The 19552-nt window shown below is 41.5% G+C and overlaps 2 protein-coding genes across 2 annotated transcripts in view; one reads left to right on the top strand and one right to left on the bottom strand.

The window, feature by feature from the left end:
- The window catches only part of LOC135197158 (uridine-cytidine kinase 2-like), a 162650-nt gene that overhangs the window by 75942 nt on the left and 67156 nt on the right, over positions 1 to 19552 (top strand).
- The window catches only part of LOC135197152 (uridine-cytidine kinase-like), a 44447-nt gene that overhangs the window by 7079 nt on the left and 17816 nt on the right, over positions 1 to 19552 (bottom strand). Inside the window, exons 5-7 of the mRNA XM_064224126.1 lie at positions 19456 to 19487; positions 15213 to 15355; positions 1817 to 1914 (exon numbers count right to left, since the gene is read on the bottom strand). Of these exons, the coding sequence (XP_064080196.1) occupies positions 1817 to 1914; positions 15213 to 15355; positions 19456 to 19487 (273 nt within the window). The remainder of the gene's footprint in view (positions 1 to 1816; positions 1915 to 15212; positions 15356 to 19455; positions 19488 to 19552) is intronic.

The following is a 19552-nucleotide window of genomic DNA, read 5'->3' as shown; positions in this document are numbered from 1 at the left end:
CCTAAGGAGCAGGGTGACCAGCGGAAGAACCCCCGTCTCACCAGAGCGAGACGGGCCCTTAGAAGTTCCCGAAGGAGACTTCTTGGGGGGGGGGAGGCGACCTTCTTCTTCTTCGGCGGGGGAGCCTTAGAAGAAGAAGGGGAAGAGGCGGCAGACGACGACGACGACGAAGAAGACGATGAAGACGACGACGACACCTTCCTCCTCTTCTTCTTCTTCTTCGTCAACCTCCTCAGGACCGATGTCAGATCTGTCATCCAGAGCGGAGCCGGGGCTGCTGTTGCCGAAGCAACAGGGCCCGGACGCACCTGTCCGAACAGATCAGCATCGGGAGCAGCGGCGCCAGGAACAGGAACAACATCAGCAGGTGCAGGCATCACAGGAACAGCGGTAGAGACGGCAGGAGCAGGTACAGGAACGGCAGCAGTGGTCATCAACGTCACGTCCGTGAACGGCGGCTGGGCAGGTACGGCAGGTACGGCAGGCTGTGCAGGTGGTCCAGTTGGACGGACCAGCGGCACAGACATCCTTGGTACTGGTGGGAGGTCCAGGGGCGAGCTCTTCGGGCACACGAAGTCCCGGTCGCGGCAGCACGGCAAACCCAGGTGGCGGCATTCACACTCCCCCGTGGTAACGGCGACTGCCCCTGCACCGATGTAGTAGGTGTTACAGAGACCAGGTGAGGAGGTGAAGCGTAGCCAGGTGTTGTAAGGGTCGTGGTGGTGGTCCGTAACCGTCGCATAGGTGACCGCCACGGAGCCAGCGAGATGGTAGAGCAGCCCCTGCCTGGACACTCGGCACGCCCTGCAGCCCCAACGATGCCCACACCTGTCCGAGGTCGTCCTTCTTCGGCAACCGCACCTGAGGAAGCAAAAGTCGGGTGATTAGCAGGATCCTCTACCCGCTCGCGCGAAGACGAACGGATAGAGGACCCAGAGTACAACTCGACGTCAGGGTATCTAGCGCCCTCCTCCACACTCGACAAGTCAGGTGAGGAGAAGGACCTAGAAACCCCCCCGAAGGGGTGGAAGGCGCCAAACGTGGGAGCTGAGCGGGCGGCAGGAAAGAAGACGAAGTGTCCGTAACCAAAGGAGTCGCGGGAGAGCTTTGCAGGCCTTCCGCTTCTTCCTGCCCTCATACAAAGTCCACTGCGCCTCGACCAATTATTACACACTTCACAGGGCTCGGCTCGGGTGCATTCGCGCCCCCGACACCGGAGCGCACAAATATGTGGGTCAATTTTCCGGGAATGAGCGGAACTTTCCGCATTTACGCCCTTCGGTACCCAGGCATAGTCTCCGTGGGGTAGCGAGGCGAGGAGATTCCATGATTGACCAATAAATCACAATTAAATGAATAAAGAGAAATGATTGTACTTACAATGATTCTTTCATACACAAACACAACCATATACTCAAGGAAAGCAAACGACGAGAAGCAGGCAAGAGAGCGTCGAACACACACGTCTACTCGCTGTGAGGCCGAAAGCAAAAGTGATTTGTTTACCTCCCAGTCGCGCGCGCGTGCCTGTCGGACAAGCAGTTAACTACCGAAACCCCTTGTCGAAGCTTATGACCTATCCAGCTGCCGCTAGTACCTTCCTATTGTAAAAGGACCGAGGTTTGTATGCCGTGTCGGAACAACGGAATATTACAGGGTGGGGCCAAAAGGAAAACTGAAGTGGAAAACAAGGCAGAAAAGCAAATCTGGATAGACATTTTGGTATTTAAAAAGAAGAAGAAGAAAAAAAAAAACTCCCTTGCAAAAATATACATTAAGAAAATATGGAAGAGAAAAAGAATGTCACATTACTTACAGGCAAACAAAATTCTTCGAAGGCAGGTTTTACTAAGTTCGTGTATTGATTTAAGACATGCTCTAAATTTCTGGCACGGTCTCTGGTGTCTCGCATTACTGAAAAGGAAACGGCACTGATTACTGGAAGAAATAGCTCTGCCAAGTGTGATTATGCTGATGATGATGGTGGCTATGATAGAGCAAATCATTTCCAACTACTACTGTACATTCAAGTTTTCTAAAAGAATACAATTGTTCCCCTGGCAATCCATTAATTACATGGCAGTTCTTCTATTTCTTTTTTGGAAAACAACCTCCCTTTTGCTAGAATAACCTTGATTTTATAAAAGTAACAACTGGAGAAACATTGATACCTCATCTACAAAGAGCATAATCAAATTCCACTTATTCCCTCTTGACTGGTGTACAGAATACTGGCTCTGGGTTCTTAAAACCATTTTTAGTGCATTAATTAGGAGTTTTTATTCTTTAGCAAGGTAATTCAGTCATTTCTCATCTTGGCATGATTAACTCAAATGTAATTTTTACACAAGGAAAATTAACTTACCCATACAAAACCCACAACATATATGATTTATTGTTGTGAATGAAATGGTCTAATTATAGTTACAGGTCCAAAATCTGTTATTGGAAAACACCTAGGGCCAGGTGTCTTTCAGCTTTTATATCAAATGCTTGCTGCATAAATACACTTAACAAATTTTATTCCAACAAAAATAACTATGTAAAACTGAAAAATTTACAGCACCAAAAAACCTATTTAACACTGAAATATGTACAGCATCAGAATGCACTATTTAACTTAATACTCATGAATTGTGCAACTCTTGAAAAATAATCCATAGATGATTTCACCACATGTATCATGTACTGTGCAAGTCACATTTACTACTATGTAAATTATCCTTAGCTGGATTTACTATGCCTGTCTCGGTTCCAGTAGTTTCCACTGATAATGCATTTAACATCAGTATCATCACATGTTTATGAAGAGTTGCATAGTTGTCGACTTGTTAAAAAGTGCCGATTCTCCAAGGTGATTTTCCTAAGTAAAAATTAAGTACATTTTAATTTAAAGTATACTTTATCATGCATTGTCAGAAATTAAATGGCACATGATCATAATGTCATATTCTATAATACGATATGATAACACAAGGAATGTAACAGGGTAAAATAAGTAAAATGTTATTGTTATAATACAATTAAGTTTGTTCATACTTACCTGGCAGATATATATATAGCTGTATTTTCTGACGTCCGACAGAATTTCAAAACTCGCGGCACACGTAGTGGGCGACCAGGTGGTAGTTACCCATTCCCGCCGCTGGGAGGCGGATATCAGGAACCATTCCATTTTCTATTCATATTTTATCCATGCCACTGTCTCCTGAGGGGAGGAGGGTGGGCACTCTAATTATATATATCTGCCAGGTAAGTATGAACAAACTTAATTGTATTATAACAATAACATTTTGTTCATGAAACTTACCTGTCATGATATATATATCTGAATCCCACCTTCGGATGGTGGGAAGAGACAGAATAGGATTTTTAGGAAACTTAATTAAGTAGATGATGTACATCTTGTTCCTTACCTGTTAGCAAAGTAGACTCTGTGATTACTGTCACTTAAGCCTGCTTCTGCTTTAATCCGAGTTGCCAGCCAGGTGGAGACCTGTAGTGCTGGTGCGCTCTAGATGCTCTGTCAACGGGGACGTGACCTCAACGTGACAAGACCATCGAGCCAAACATGATGAGGGCTACGAAGCAACTGACCACCACCTGACCAACTAACCAAAAAAACCCTGACAGTTAATCTAAAGAATGGGGAGATTTTCACAGAAGATCTCACCATCAACCAAAAACACAACAATAAAACTAACCTATTCTAAGCTAAGGGATAGGAAGAGAGCTACCTTCAGCCCCCAAAAACTGTGTCCGCAGAAATGTATGGCCCCCAAAGAACTACAGTTCTCGTAAATCGTTCTCACATCCCGAAGGTAATGTGAGGCGAATACGGAATTGCTCCCCCAAAAGGTGCTATCAAGGATATCCTTGATAGACATATTCCTTTGGAAGGCAAGAGAGCTAGCTCGGCTCTGACTTCGTGAGCTTTCACTTGTAAGAGGCTCAATCAGTCTTCTGGCAAGATGAATGAGCCTCTTTAATGACGTCCCTCAAAAGAAAGCCACAGCATTCTTTGACAAAGGCAATTCTGGTCTTTTCACCGAGCACCAGAGATTACCTGAGGGACCTCTCTTACCTCTTTAGTTCTGTGAATATAGAACTTGAGAGCCCTGACAGGGCACAGGGCTCTCTCTGGTTCTTGACCCACGAGACTCGACATACCTTTTGATCTCAAAGCTCTTGGGCCAAGGGTTAGACTAAGGGTTCTCGTTCTTAGCCAAGAAAGTTGACTCAACGAGCAGACAGCGTTGTCCCCCTTGAATCCCACTTGGCTACTGAACGCTTGGATTTCACTAACTCTTCTTCGCCGTCGCCAGAGAAGTTAGAAAAAGCGCTTTCTTCTTTCGTCAAATTCCCATAGACCGCTTCATGGAGAGGCTCAAAAGGACTTTGACATTAAAATTTAAGAAACCACATCGAGGTTCCAAGAAGGCGGTCTCGCTTGTGGAATCTTGGTGGTTTCAAATGATCTCAAAAGGTCGTGGAGATCCTTGTTGTCAGAGAGGTCCAGTCCTCTGTGTCGAAAAACGGCCGACAACATACTTTTATATCCCTTAATGGTCGGGGGACTGCCAATTTTTGTACATTTCGTAGGAAAAGCAAAAAATCGGCTATGTGGTTCACAGAGTCGTGGAAGAGGAAATTCCTTGCCTTTCTGCACCATGCCCTGAAGGAGGCCCACTTTGATTGGTAAACAGCTCTTGAAGAGGCTCTTCTAGCATTAGCGATTGCTCTCGCAGCTGCTTTCGAAAAACTCTCGCTCTGGCCAACTTTTCGATAGTCTGAACGCAGTCAGATCCAGAGCGGAGAGGTTTTGGTGATACCTTTCGAAGTGAGGCTGTTTGAGTAGATCTCTCCTCCAGGGCAACGTCCTTGGGAAGTCCCACAAGGAATGTCATGACCTCTGTGAACCATTCTCTTGCTGGCCACATCGGGGCGATCAGGGTCAACCTTGTCCCTTCTGATGCTGCGAACTTCCTCATGACTTCCCCCATAGATCTTGAATGGAGGAAAAGCGTAAAGGTCTAGGTCTGTCCAACTCCAGAGCAACGCATCCACCGCAATTGCTCCTGGATCCAGGAATGGGGAGCAATACAGAGGAAGCCTTTTCGTCCTCGACGTCGCTAACATGTCGACCAGAGGACGTCCCCACAACTTCCATAGTTGCTGACACTTCTTGTGTAAAGTCCACTCTGTTGGCAGGATTTGATCTTGTCAACTGAGAAGGTCTGCTCTGATGTTCTGCACACCTGCGACGAATCGTCAGAATCTTTATCTGTTTCACATTTGCCCATAGCAGAACTTCCCTTGCCAGGTGAAAGGGATCGGGAGTGAGTTCCTCCCTGATTCTTCAGATATGCAAGGGCTGTGGTGCTGTCCGAGTTGACTTGGATGACCTTGCTGTCACTTTGTCTTCGAAGAACTGCAGCGACAGGAAGATCGCTGCTAGTTCTTTCACATTGATGTGCCAGGCTACCTGTTCCCCTCTCCAGGAGCCTGACACTTCCTCCCCTCCTAGTGTTGCTCCCCAACCGGAAATGGAAGTGTTCTGTAAAAACAACCACTAGGTCGGGGTGCTCAGAAGATTTTTGGGATCAAGCCCTCTCGCGAACCTTCTGGGGAGGGTCGAGCCAGGCCAAAATCCCCCCCCCCTTCCAACCAAAAAAAAACCGTGGCGCCTTTTTACCTGAAAAAAAACCCCATCTTTAAGTGGCTTTTTACTGTATTTGAATCTTTAAGATCGCATTCAGATCCTCCTTGGCTTTCCATTCTTCCGCTAGGAAAAATTGAAGAGGCCTGAGGTGCAGTCTTCCCAAGGAGACAAACTTTCCAGCGAGGAAATGGTGCCCAGCAGACTCATCCATTCCCTCGCCGAGCAAGTCTCTCTCCCTAGGAAGGCTGAGACTTTCTCTAAGCCTAGACGCTGACGTTCCTGGGACGGAAACGCCCGAAAAGCCACTGAATCCATCTGAATCCCCAGATACAACGATGGACTGTGTCGGGGTCAGATGTGACTTTTCGGAGTTGACTAAAAGTCCCACAGGGACTTTGCTAAGGTTAAAGTTGACTGAAGGTCCTTCAGACATTTTCCTTTCGACGAAGCTTCTGATCAACCAAATCGTCGAGGTATAGGGATTTATTCTGATCCTGAAGAATGTAACCACCTCGCCACATTCTTCATTATTACGGTAAATACCATCGGGCCGAGCTGAGACCGAAACAAAGGGGCTCTGAATTGCCATACTCTGTTTCCTAAGATGAATCTCAGGTACTTCCTTGAAAGAGGGTGGACAGGGACGTGAAAGTAAGCGTCTTGCAGGTCTAGGGACACCATCCAGTCGCCAGGTCTCAAGGCTCCTAGCACTGACTGAGACGTCTCCATCTTGAACTTGCTTTTTTCTACTAAAAGATTGAGCCTGCTTACATCCAGGACTGGGCGCCACCCGACGACTGCTTCAGTACCAGGAAAATCCTGTTGTAGAAGCCTGGTGACCCCAGGCCACTCGACTTGCTCCACCGCTCTCTTTTTCGATCTTCTGATCTAAAAGATCGAAAAGGATGCGCTTCTTCTCTCCCTGATAAGACGGGGAAAGGTCTCTGGGAGTTGATGTTAGAGGAGGAGGATGCAAAAAGGGGATCTTGTACCCTTGTTCTACGATCTTGAGAGTCCAAGGGTCCGCCCCTCTCTGCCTCCATGCATCCGCAAAAAACTTCAGTCTGGCCCCGACTGGCGTCTGAAGGACATGTTCTTCATTTGGTTGACTTCGGTTTGAAGGAAGCTCTTCCTCTTGAAAGTCCTCTCCCTCGAGGAGCTGCTCTCGAGGGAGGAGCTCCGCGAAAGGGTTTAACTTTCTTCGGAGGTCTCACAAACGATGATGCCGAAGGAACTGCTGGACGCCTCGAGGACTGTGCTAAAAGGTCCTGGGTCGCCTTCTCCTGCAAACTAGTTGCTAGATCTTTTACCAACGTCTGGGGGAAGAGATGGTCCGAAAGAGGAGAAAAGAGCAATTCCGCTTTCTGAGCGGGAGTAACCGACTTTCGCGGTGAAATTACAAAGAAGAGCTCTTTTCTTAAGGAAAGCTGTTCCAAAGTGCGAAACTAGCTCTTCCGAACCATCCCTGACGGCCTTGTCCATACATGACAACACACTGGACAGCTCCCCTAGACTGAGAGTCAGGGCTTCTAGATTGAAGGTCAAGAACTCCCAAGCACCAGTCCAAGAAGTTAAAGACTCCCAACGTTCGCAGCAGTCCTTTCAAGTGGTGGTCCGTCTCCGTAGGAGTCCAGGACACCTTTGCAGCTGATAAGAGGGACCTCCTCTGGGCGTCCACTAAGCTGGAGAAGTCCCCAAGTGCAGACGAACGAACGGAACCTTCACACCCACGTCTTCCTTGGTCTCATACAAACGCCTCCTTCCCGGCGAGTCTAGAGGGAGGAAGGCGAAAGTCGTCTTGCCCTGATCCTTCCTTCGAGTCATGAAGTCCTGGAGCTTCTTGAAAGCCCTCTTGGTTGAAAGAGAAGTCTTCATTTCAACAAACTCCGGTGTCTTGAATGATTTGGAAGACGAAAGTTGCGAGGGAGGAGACCTAGGAGCTGCCGGCTGAAACTTGTCCCCGAAGGACGAACGTAACAGCCGCACAAGAACCTTATAGTCCGACAGAAGAAACCAAAGGAGGTTCCTCTTCCACTGAGCTCGCTGGACTACTATGTTCCCAAATTCTCTAAGAGGAACAGGTGATCGTCCATCCGGAGAGGGCGTACGTCCAGCAGGTCTAGGCTTGAACAAAGGCTTCCGCTGCTTAGAAGTTGACGCTTCAGGCACGGACTCGTCCTTGCGATGATCCTTAAAACTTCTAACTGAAGAAGTCTTATGCTTCTCGATAGCACTACTTCTAATAAACTCCTTATGGGGAGACACGTCTCTCCGAGCGTCCACACGAGCGTCCTGACGAGAGGCTTCAAAAGCGTCCCGCTTTCCCTGCTTAGCATGGAAAGCGTCCTGCCTCGTGCGAAAAGCGTCCTGCTTAAAACGGAAAGCGTCCTCAAAAGCGTCCTGCTTCACGCGGAAAGCGTCCTGACGAAAGCGAAAAGCGTCCTGCTGAGCGCAAGCTATATCAGGAGAACGAGATCGGCGATGATCCGAAGGCGGGGAAAGAGACGAACGAGGAGAGAGATGAGACAGCTTAGTCCTCTTGACGGGCAGCCTGACGTCCTTTCTCCGCTTAGGCTCGACTGCTGCTGGCGAGTCTTCTGAGCCATAAAGGTAAAAATCTGTTCCTGAAGGGACCAAAAGAAAAAAATATACAGGCGGTCCCCGGGTTACGACGGTTCCGGCTTACAACGTTCCGAGGTTACGACGCTTTTTCGAGTTAACGACGCTTTTAAAAAAATGCATACTATGATAAAAATCCTTTATAGTTTAGCACAGTATATTAATAAAAATAAGTTTTCTGGTTAGATTACAACAAAAATTTTGAGATTATGCTTTTTTGATTTTTTCGACACTGTTTTCCGACACTGTTTAGATTATGAAAAAATGATTTTCGAACACTTGTTGTGTATTTTTCTATGTTTTTTAGTGACGCCTCATATGCGGAACTAGTTTCCGAGCGAATGAATACATACTAGTTTACATATAATAGTCCCAAAAGCGCAAATAATGAAAAAATCATTGCTTGTTTCCAGTAATAATAACAAACGAAGTTTCTGCTTAGATTACAACGCAAATTCCAAGTATCCAAAGAGAGACATTATCCAGTAATTTGATCAGAGAGAGAGAGAGAGAGAGAGAGAGAGGCGTCTTCCGACGCTCCGAGTTAAGGACAGAGAAGTGTTCGTTTCGTTAAACGGTTTGAGATTATGATGATTTTCGACACTTTTTATGTTGTATTTTTCTATGTTTTTTAGTGACGCCTCATATGCGGAACTAGTTTCCGAGCGAATGAATACATACTAGTTTACATATAACAGTCCAAAAGCGCAAATAATGAAAAAATCATTGCTTGTTTCCAGTAATAATAACAAAACGAAGTTTCTGGTTAGATTACAACGCAAATTCCAAGTATCCAAAGAGAGACATTATCCAGTAATTTGATCAGAGAGAGAGAGAGAGAGAGAGGCGTCTTCCGACGCTCCGAGTTAAGGACAGAGAAGTGTTCGTTTCGTTAAACGGTTTGAGATTATGATGATTTTCGACACTTTTATGTTGTATTTTTCTATGTTTTTAGTCGACGCCTCCATATGCGGAACTAGTTTCCGAGCGAATGAATACATACTAGTTTACATATAACAGTCCAAAAGCGCAAATAATTGAAAAATCATTGATGTTTGCCAGTAATAATAACACGAAAACGAAAGTTTCTGGTTAGATTACAAACGCAAATTCAAGTATCCAAAGAGGAGACATTATCCAGTAATTTGATCAGAGAGAGAGAGAGAGAGAGAGAGAGAGAGAGAGAGAGGAGAGGAGAGAGAGAGAGAGAGATAGAGAGAGAGAGAGAGAGAGAGAGAGAGAGAGAGAGAGAGAGAGAGAGAGAGAGAGGCGTCTTCCGACGCTCCGAGTTAAGGACAGAGAAGTGTTCGTTTCATTAAACGGCCTCTGACTCATGGCAGGAAATGTTTTGTTGATACTAATAATATAAGCCTATTTAAAGATACATTTACTTTAATTAGTCTATATGATACGTAAATAGTAATCAGCTGTTCTTGTAGCCCTCAAGATTTTGCAAAATCACTCCAGGTTGTACATAAAACTTCAAGAATGTAGTGTCACCAGAGGATTACAAATAGTTTTTACCTTCAAGAACCAGCATTCTTTTATGAAAATAACTCCTCAGGGTTTGTACATAAAACTACAGGAAACAACCATAGTAGTGTAACCGCAAAGGATTACAAGTAAGGGTTTTTATAATAACTTTTTATTAGTTTAAGACATATTTCCAAGCGTCGTTCCGGCTTACGACGCGTCTCAATAACGGAACCCCCGTCGTAACCCGGGGACTGCCTGTACTTCGTAGGTGACGAACAAGATGGGGCAGGACTGAACCTGAGAGAAGGCGAGGGGCGAGGGGACGCCTCCTTCCTTCTCACAGGTACAGCTACTGCTTTTCAGGGATACGCGCCTGTGCGTGCAACCCATAGACCTCAGGGATACGCGCCTGTGCGTGCAACCCAGAGCCGGTCGTCGGAAAAGAAGGTTTTACCTCTCTTCTGAGGAGGGAAAGCGTCATAGGCTTCTCCGAAGAAATCGGCGATGCCGGACGTGAAGCGTCCTCAGCACGAAACGTCCTTTTCAGCGGACGAGAGTCTCTCCGAGCGCTCCACCCCTTGCGCGGGGTGGGAGGACGCTTCGGGAGGACGAAAAACACAGTCCTTAAGGATGAGCGCGCCGTGCGCGCTCCTTGACAGCCTGGGACTTTGCAACAAGGTCTGCCGAAGGGACGCCAGATCGGTGAGGAGCCCCCGTAACCCTCTTGCGGCTTTCGACATACCCTCTCCCTGAGTCCTGGGAGTCCGATAGAGGTCTAGGCCTAGAGGCATTATGGGGCCGATCTGACGCCCCCTCCACAACACTAGGGGCACGATCACAAACTTTCACAGGGCCAGTTTCCAAGGCCAACACTTTAGATTCAAGAGTGCGCAAAGACTCGAGAATCAGAGAAAGGGCATTACCTTCTCCAGACACAGAAACAGGGCCCGGAGGCAACATCACAGGTTTAGGTGAAACAAAATCTACCGGTGTTAGAGGAGGAGAAATGTTACATTCCTTACCTTTTGTAGAAACTGCTCCTGGAGGAAGCCCTCCTGACTCTATCACGCTCCAATTTACGCAGATAGGTCTCATACATCTTCCATCCATCATCGGTCAAATCCTTACATTCATTGCACCGATCATCAACCAAACAAACATGCCCCCTGCATTCCATACAAACGGTGTGAGGATCAACTGAAGGTTTAAGAAGCCTCACCTTACATTCACTCCTACACACACTCTGAAACTCCCTGTACTTGATCCCGACATCATGTACACAGAAAAGCCAATCCAAATTAAAAAACAGTCCACTATTACGCGTGCCAATCCAACAATCCAGAGTCGATAACCAAAAGTCAATCCAGATACTTAGAAGCGAGATAATCCAAAAATCCTAGACGGAGGTACTGCAAACAGTTGTTTCCAGCACCGGCGACAGAAAAAATATGAATAGAAAATGGGAATGGTTCCTGATATCCGCCTCCCAGCGGCGGGAATGGTACTACCACCTGCCGCCCACTACGTATGCCGCGAGTTTTGAAATTCTGTCGGACGTCAGAAAATACAGCTATATATATATCTGACAGGTAAGTTTCATGAACAAAATAAAGTTTTAACAAAAATATCATTATTTTAAAAAATACAACTGTACTATTTGACTTTTGAAAATGGGTATTTCCCTCCATAAAAATTTTGGTTTTGAGAGCTTTTCAGTTTTTGGAATTACGGATAAAGGATCAAAAACTTGCAATGGTCATTACCATCACATGGGCTAACTGTAGCAGGCTGGTATTGAAAAGCTAATCTTACTTTTACGAACACACTAAAAAGGTATTGGTCCATCTATTCCTTTACAGTTAAATACAATGGCTTGCTTACTAACTTTTTTATCCTCTTCATAATAAAGGTACTAGTTTGGAACCTCGGCATACAAAAGTCACAACTTACAAAAAATTCAAGTTACGAAAGCAAAGAAAGATTTTTTGGCCTCTGCATAAGAAAATAATTCAGGTTACGAAAGTGTGTTACTGTAAAGTCCCGAGATTCGCCCAAACCACCAAGAATAATTTTAAAACTCGCACGCTGCCAACTGAGTAGACTCACCACCATCCTCCTGCTCTCCCATTGATTCCTTATGCTAGTCACTGCCATAAGATCCTGCTCTCTTATTGGCCAGCATCATGCCTCTATGTAAAGGCGTTCCTTGACCATTTTTTTGCGGCAGCGTTATCGTAAACACTGGAATTCGTTCCTTCACATATACGTATTTAGTTTGTTAACGTAAATTCGTGTTAGTGATTTTGCTTTCATTGTATTGTAAGTTACTTTCTCGTGTTGTGTGTGAACTTAATTACTTACGTCATTAACCATTGGTCCCAAGAATGTTGAAGAAGTTCACGGAAAGAAGAGGATGCTTTCTATGGAGAACGAGGATGGAGATAATGAAGAAGTGCTAATGTTTTCTGCCATTTGTTAATGTGTTTCGTAAAATTTAGTGTTAATGTTTTCTGCCATTTTTTTTTTAAGGTGTTTCGTAAAGTTAGTGTTCATGTTTTCTGCCACTTGTCCTCCTCCTCTGTCCCCACTTACGGTGATCGCCTCACTCGAGAGGTAAGGTTAGGTTTCACATTTTACTACATATGTACGTACATGTACGTAAAATATTGCTTGTACCATGTACACTAATACACTTTATTTACAGGTACGTACTACAATAAAGGTTATGTTAGGTATTGAATGGTCTACATTGTTGTATTTCATTGTTTATTGGTCAATTTAGCTTTATTATAAAATTTACTGTGGTGTTTTTGTAGGGCTTGGAACGAATTAGGCAATTTACAACTAACATTTGGTTCAAGATACGAAAAAATCATATTAACCCTCTTACGCCTAAGCCCTAAAAACCAAAACGTCTCCCGTATGCCGAGGCGGGTTTGGAGTGAGAATGGAAGCGGAAAATTTTTTTTTTCAAAAAATCACGGTGCGCTTAGTTTTCAAGATTAAGAGTTCATTTTTGGCTCCTTTTTTTTTGTCATTGCCTGAAGTTTAGTATGCAACCATCAGAAATGAAAAAAATATCATTATCATATATAAATAATGCAATATATGGTAGCAAAAAAAAAATTCATACATAATTGTATTCAAATCAAGCTGTGCGAAAAACGGTTAAAGCTAATGAGTTACTTTTTTTTCGTTATATTGTACACTAAATTGTGATAATTTTGAATTTTGATATATAACACATTGTAAAACGATCAAAGCACACAGAAAAAATATTATCACAAAATGATGGGTGAATTCGTAACGCGCGAACGTAAAAACAAATTTTTTTTTTTTCAAAAATTCACCATAAATCTAAATTTTGCTCTAGAGACTTCCAATTTGTTTCAAAATAAAGACAAATGATTGAATAATACGATACTGTAAGAGTTTTAGCTTAGAATTGCAGTTTTCAACCATTTCGGACGAGTTAAAGTTGACCGAATGTCAATTTTTATATATATTTTTTATATGCAAAATTGCAAAAATGAGAATAGCTACAACTTTCAAATATTTTTTATTTTTATTTTCATGAATTTGCGCACATTTTCATATATGAGACTATAAAACGCCTAATATGAAAAGGAGCAAATATTAGGAGAATGCGACGTACCCATTTCAGAGATTTGCGGCCAGGAATCGGCGCGTGGAGGGAAAGAAAGTCTTTTTTAAAAATTCACCATAAATCTAAATATTGTGCTAGACACTTCGAATTTGTTTCAAAATGAAGATAAATGACTGTATATTACTAGATTGTAAGAGTTTTAGCTTACAATTGCATTTTTCGACTATTTCAGTAGAGTCAAAGTTGACCGAACGTGGTTTTTTTTTCTATTTATCGTGATTTATATGCAAATATTTCGAAAAAGAGAAAAGTTACAACCTTCAATAATTTTGGTTGTATTCTACATAAAATTGCGCACATTTTCATATATAAAACTTTACGTAATGGCTAATTTAAAATGATGCAAAAATTTCGACAATCGCACGAAAAAATTTCTGATTTTTTTCGAAAGAGTTACTGCGCGGATGTAAGGAAATTTTTTTTTTTTTCATAAATTCATCATAAATCGAAATATTGTGCTAGAGACTTCCAATTTGTAGCAAAATGAAGGTAAATGATTGAATATTAATAGAATATAAGAGTTTTAGCTTCCAATTGTGTTTTTCGACCATTTCGGTAGAGTCAAAGTTGATCGAAGGTTGAAATTTTTGCACTTATTGTTATTTACATGAAAATATTTTAAAACTGATAAAAGCTACAACCATGGGTTGTTTTTAGTTGTATTGTGCATGAAATTGCGCACATTTCCATATATAAAACTTTATGTAACGGCTAATTTAAAATGGTGCAAACATTAGGACAATCGCACGAAAAAATTTATCAGAAGAGTTACCACGCGGACATAAAAAAAACGTTTTTTCATAAATTCACCATAAATCGAAATATTGTGCTACAGACGTCCAATTTGTTGCAAAATGAAGGCAAATGATTGAATATTACTAGAATATAGGAGTTTTAGCTTACAATTGCTTTTTTCAACCATTTCGGTAGAGTCAAAGGTGACCGAAGGTTGAAATTTTGGCACTTATCGTTATTCATATGAAAATATTTCAAAACTGACAAAAGCTACAAATCATGAGTATTTTTTAGTTGTATTCTACATGAAATTGCGCATTTTCATATATAATACTCCATGTAACGGATAATTTAAAATGGTCCAAAAATTATGTCATTGACGAAATAATTTTTGAGATGTGTCACTCATACTTTTTAGTGCGATAAGAAAGTAATTCGCGCTTGCGCGCCTGCGTAACGATTGTAAACAAAACAACGCCTTGATCTGTGAACTCCCAGCATCCCCCAAGGTGCGTGATTCAAAAGTTTTCGGCTGGTAGGCCTATAAGTATTTTTCTGCAAATGAAAAAATTTTTTTTTTTTGAGTAGAAGTATAATACGTCCAATCGGCATACGGGAGACATTTTGACACGACGTTTAATACGTCCGATCGGCACAAGAGGGTTAAAAAGGCTGCATCGGAACGGATTAATTTTGTATCCTGAGGTACTACTGTACGTTTTTTTCCCTTCATATCTTGATTTAATAAAGGTACTACCATACTGAAACTCTAACCATAATTTTCATGATTCACAATCAAACTTCGAACACTAAGGAAATTTGCTTCCACAAACTTCAAACATCAAGGAAATTTGCTTCCAAACTTGTCACCAACATTACAATACTCCATAATCTGTCTACAGTGATTCAAGAACTTGTGTATTCTTTGCATTATGTCAAACTATCTACTGAGACTATGAAGATGACATTTCAACAAAATATTTTACTTCATTTACATCTAAAATAAATACTACCAAAAGCTAAAATTCACCTAATTTTAAGGTAAACTCTTACCTCTCCTGGCTAGCCGAGTGTCTGCATCTGAGTCAACGAACAACTTCATGTGGAAATGAGATCGAATTTCTGGTTGGTAGAACATTAAGATACCCTCAAACAACACTACATCAGCAGGATAGAGTGTTGTTGTGCTTTCCAATCTGAAAGTTAAAAAAATTAAGTCATTTCACTGTGTTCTATATAACTTAGCCTGAATGACAAACACAAAACAAATTTCACTGTAGTTTCGGAGTACATAAAAAATTTTTGCAAGGATATCCAAGGCTTCCTTAAAACATACAGAAAACAGAAAATGGAATACAAGCAGATCAGTGGAATCTCATGTATTATTTTGCATGTAAAATGTCTCAAGGATAACTTATAGGCAGCAACATCAATTGAACATACTCAAAACTAGTAAATTCCAAGTGTTGAACAGTGAATTTTCTTTAGAGAAAATTTTTTTCATGCAAATATATCCCTCATAATTATTATTTTCTCTAACAGAAAGCACAGTAACACATGGAAAATACACTGCCTGAAGCCTTGAATACCTATCAATCACTTGCCTCACTTTCATGTAGTCTGAAAATAAGGCTTAAAGATCAGACTGACTGGGTGGAAGGAAACTATCACATAAGAATGCCAATTAAGAGAGCAAAAAGGGACTGGTTTAGTTCAAGGAGCAAGGCACAGTAGCGGGTTATTAAGGACAGCCCTTTCCACAATGTAAGACAAGGCAGCAAAACCCAGGGAGTCCAAGTAAGAGCCCTAAAGTCAAATATGTCCCTATTTTTGTACTTAATCTTATTCTGGGATTTACTGGGATGTGCAAACAGAGATACTCTTAGTCACGAAATCCTGGGAAATGGAAGCCACCACAATTTGGGTGAAAAGGTATTGAGTCCACTGGAATTTTTAGGAGGGGAGAGGAAAAAAGAATGCAACCCTGAGGGGCAAAAACCAAGATGAATGAGTAAGGCTGTGGGGACTACTGATAAGAAGCAACTTGAAGGCTTGTGGATATCATGGGAATTGCCTGAGCCCAACAGGGTAAAAAGCACAAAAAGTTCCCAAAGAGACAATAATCTAACACAGTATCAAAACCCAAATACTGTCAAATGAATACATAATAAGTGGAGGAGGAAAGCTTGCCATCCCTGTGACAACTAAAATGACCTTTGGAGAGCAACCCTCTTTCAGGTTATGCCTACTAATTCAACCGTCTTTCAGGTTATGCCTACTAATCAGAAATAGGATGTGCAGGCCACAGAAGATACTAAAACCAATGGAAAAGGCTAGCCTAGAAGACACTTCCAGGCAATATCGAAATTAAGGGCTGGGAATAGAAAGAACAAGAAAGGTGGAAACCATTGCTACTTAGATAGAAAAAAAAAAAAATTCTCAGGAACATCTAAAACTTCCAAGCATGTTTGTGCTGCCTGAACAGGAAAAGTGAATGATCCCAGGCTGCAGACAATCAGAACCAAGGGAACCCAACAGTCAAGGCAGGATTCCATCAAGGCAGCATGTGGCATGCGACTGATTGGCTTTCAATCAGGAGACTTGTTGCCGAGACAAGGAAACCACCGTTGTGGCTTCTAGCATGCTATGTGCTATGTTGACTGTTGAATGCCACAACACCTTTTCCACCAATTCAACAAACACTAGGCCATTTATCTACACACTCGGCAGACGGTCACTGCTGCTGCCCATTTAGTGCTGTGCTCTCATGCACACCACACAATCTTCTGATAATGATGATGATGATATAATAATAACAATAGCAAGGAAAGCTGCTGTGACCTATTAATACTGAAATGCCTACCAAAGAAGGCTGATAAAAAATGACCAGTTACTTGAATACCTTATTTAAAAAAAACCTCGTATAAATCACTGCACAAAAGTACGATAACAACATGCGTGAGTGAACGTGCGCAGTTCTTGATCTTTTCTACTAGTTAACACTTCAAACGCTGATTGGACGTATTAATCGTCGATATAAATTCTCTGTTGGGTTCCGATTGGACGTATGGTACGTCGATATAAAGTTTAAGAAATTCGCGGAAAAATACTTATAGGCCTACTAGGCGAAAACTTTTGAATCACTCGCCTTGGGGGATGCTGGGAGCTCACGGATCAAGGTGTTGTTTTATTTACAATCGTTACCCAGGCACGCAGCGCGAATTTCTTTCTTCTAGCACTAAAAAGTATCAGCGACACATCTCGGAAATTATTTCGTCACCCTGACATAATTTTTGCCCCCTTTTTATATAGCCGTTCCATGGAGTATTATATATGAAAATGTGCGCAATTTCATGTAGAATACAACAAAAAACAACTCATGGTTATAGCTTTTATCAGTTTTGAAATATTTTCATATAAATAACGATAACTGCCAAACTTCAACCTTCGGTCAACTTTAACTCTACCGAAATGGTCGAAAACGCATTGTAAGCTAAAACTCTTATATTCTAGTAATATGCAATCATTACCTTCATTTTGCAACAAATTGGAAGTCTCTAGCACAATATTTTGATTTATGGTGAATTTATGAAAAGAACTTTTTCCTTACGTCCGCGCGGTAACTCTTCCGAAAAAATCATAAATTTTTTTGTCCGATTGTTGTAATGTTTGCACCATTTTAAATTAGCCGTTACATAAAGTTTTATATATGGAAATGTGCGCAACTTCATATAGAATACAACTAATAACAACCCATGGTAGTAGCTTTTATCAGTTGTGAAATATTTTCATATAAATAACGATAAGTGCCAAAATATCAACCTTCGGTCAAATTTGACTCAACCGAAATGCTCAAAAAACGCAATTGTAAGCTAAAACTCTTACATTCTAGTAATATTCAATCATTTACCTTTATTTTGCAACAAATTGGAAGTCTCTAGCACAATATTTCAATTTATGGTGAATTTATATATATATATAAAAAAAAAAAAAAAAATCCTTATGTCCGCGCAGTAACTCTTCCGAAAAAATTCATAAATTTTTTTTTCATACGATTGTTGTAATGTTTGCACCATTTTTAAATTAGCCGTTACATAAATTTTATATGTGAAAATGTGCACAATTTCATGTAGAATACAACAACAAAAAACCCATGGTTGTAGCTTTTATCAGTGTTGAAATATTTTCATACAAATAACGATAGTACCAAAATTTCAACCTTTAGTTCAACTTTGACTCGACCGAATGGCCAAAAAATGCAATTGTAAGCTAAAACCTATTACAAATTTTTCTAGTAATATCCAATCATTTACTTTTATTTTGCAACAAATTGGAAGTCTCTAGCACAATATTTTGATTTATGGTGAATTTATGAAATAAACTTTTTCCTTACATCTGCGCGGTATCTCTTCTGAAAAAATCATAAATTTTTTTATCCATTACATAAAGTTTTATATATGAAAATATGTGCAATTCCATGTAGAATACAACAAAAAATTACCTATGGTTGTAGCTTTTATTAGTTTTGAAATATTTTCATATAAATAACGATAAATTCTTCGTTTCGGTCAACTTTAACTCGCCCGAAATGGTAAAAAAACTGCAATTGTAAGCTACTATACTTACAGTTTAGTAATATTCAATCAATTACCTTCATTTTGCAATAAACGGGAAGTCTCTAGCACAAAATTTCTATTTATGGTGAATTTTTGAAAACAGGTTTTTTTTAAGTCCGCGTGTTACGAATTCATGCATCATTTCGTGATAATATTTTCTCTGTGTTGCCTTGATCGTTTTACAATGCGTTATATACCAAAATGATTGCAATTTAGTGTACAATAAAAAAAAAATTAACTCGTTAGCTTCAACCGTTTTGCTCACAGCGAGATTTGTATACAATTATATATGAAATTTTTTTTCACGTCATATATCCCAATCTTTATATATAATAATGATATTTTTTTATTTCTGATGGTTGCATACTAAACTTCAGGCAATGACAAAAAATGAGCCAAAAATGAACTCTTAATCTTGAAAACTAAGCGTGCTGTGATTTTTTGGAGAGAGAGAGAGAGAGAGAGAGATAGAGAGAGAGAGAGAGGAGAGAGAGAGAGAGAGAGAGAGAGAGAGGAGAGAGAGAGGAGAGAGACGAGAGAGAGAGAGGAGAGAGAGAGAGAGCGAGAGAGAGAGAGAAATCCGCTTCAGCACTCACTCGCGAACACCACCAGCATACAGGAGACGATTTTTAAAATACCGCTTCAGCGTTTAAGGGTTAAACTTCTCTGCTAATCCCCACAGTGCATCCAGTTTAGCAAGGTTATTCTTGTACTCTGTCAAGCATATATCCCATGGAACAGCCTTTCCTACATTCTTGTATAAATTCTATGGTTTTT

Source organism: Macrobrachium nipponense, chromosome 18, assembly GCF_015104395.2.
Source record: "Macrobrachium nipponense isolate FS-2020 chromosome 18, ASM1510439v2, whole genome shotgun sequence".
Lineage (NCBI taxonomy): Eukaryota > Metazoa > Arthropoda > Malacostraca > Decapoda > Palaemonidae > Macrobrachium > Macrobrachium nipponense.
This window is presented reverse-complemented; position numbering and strand designations above follow the sequence as displayed.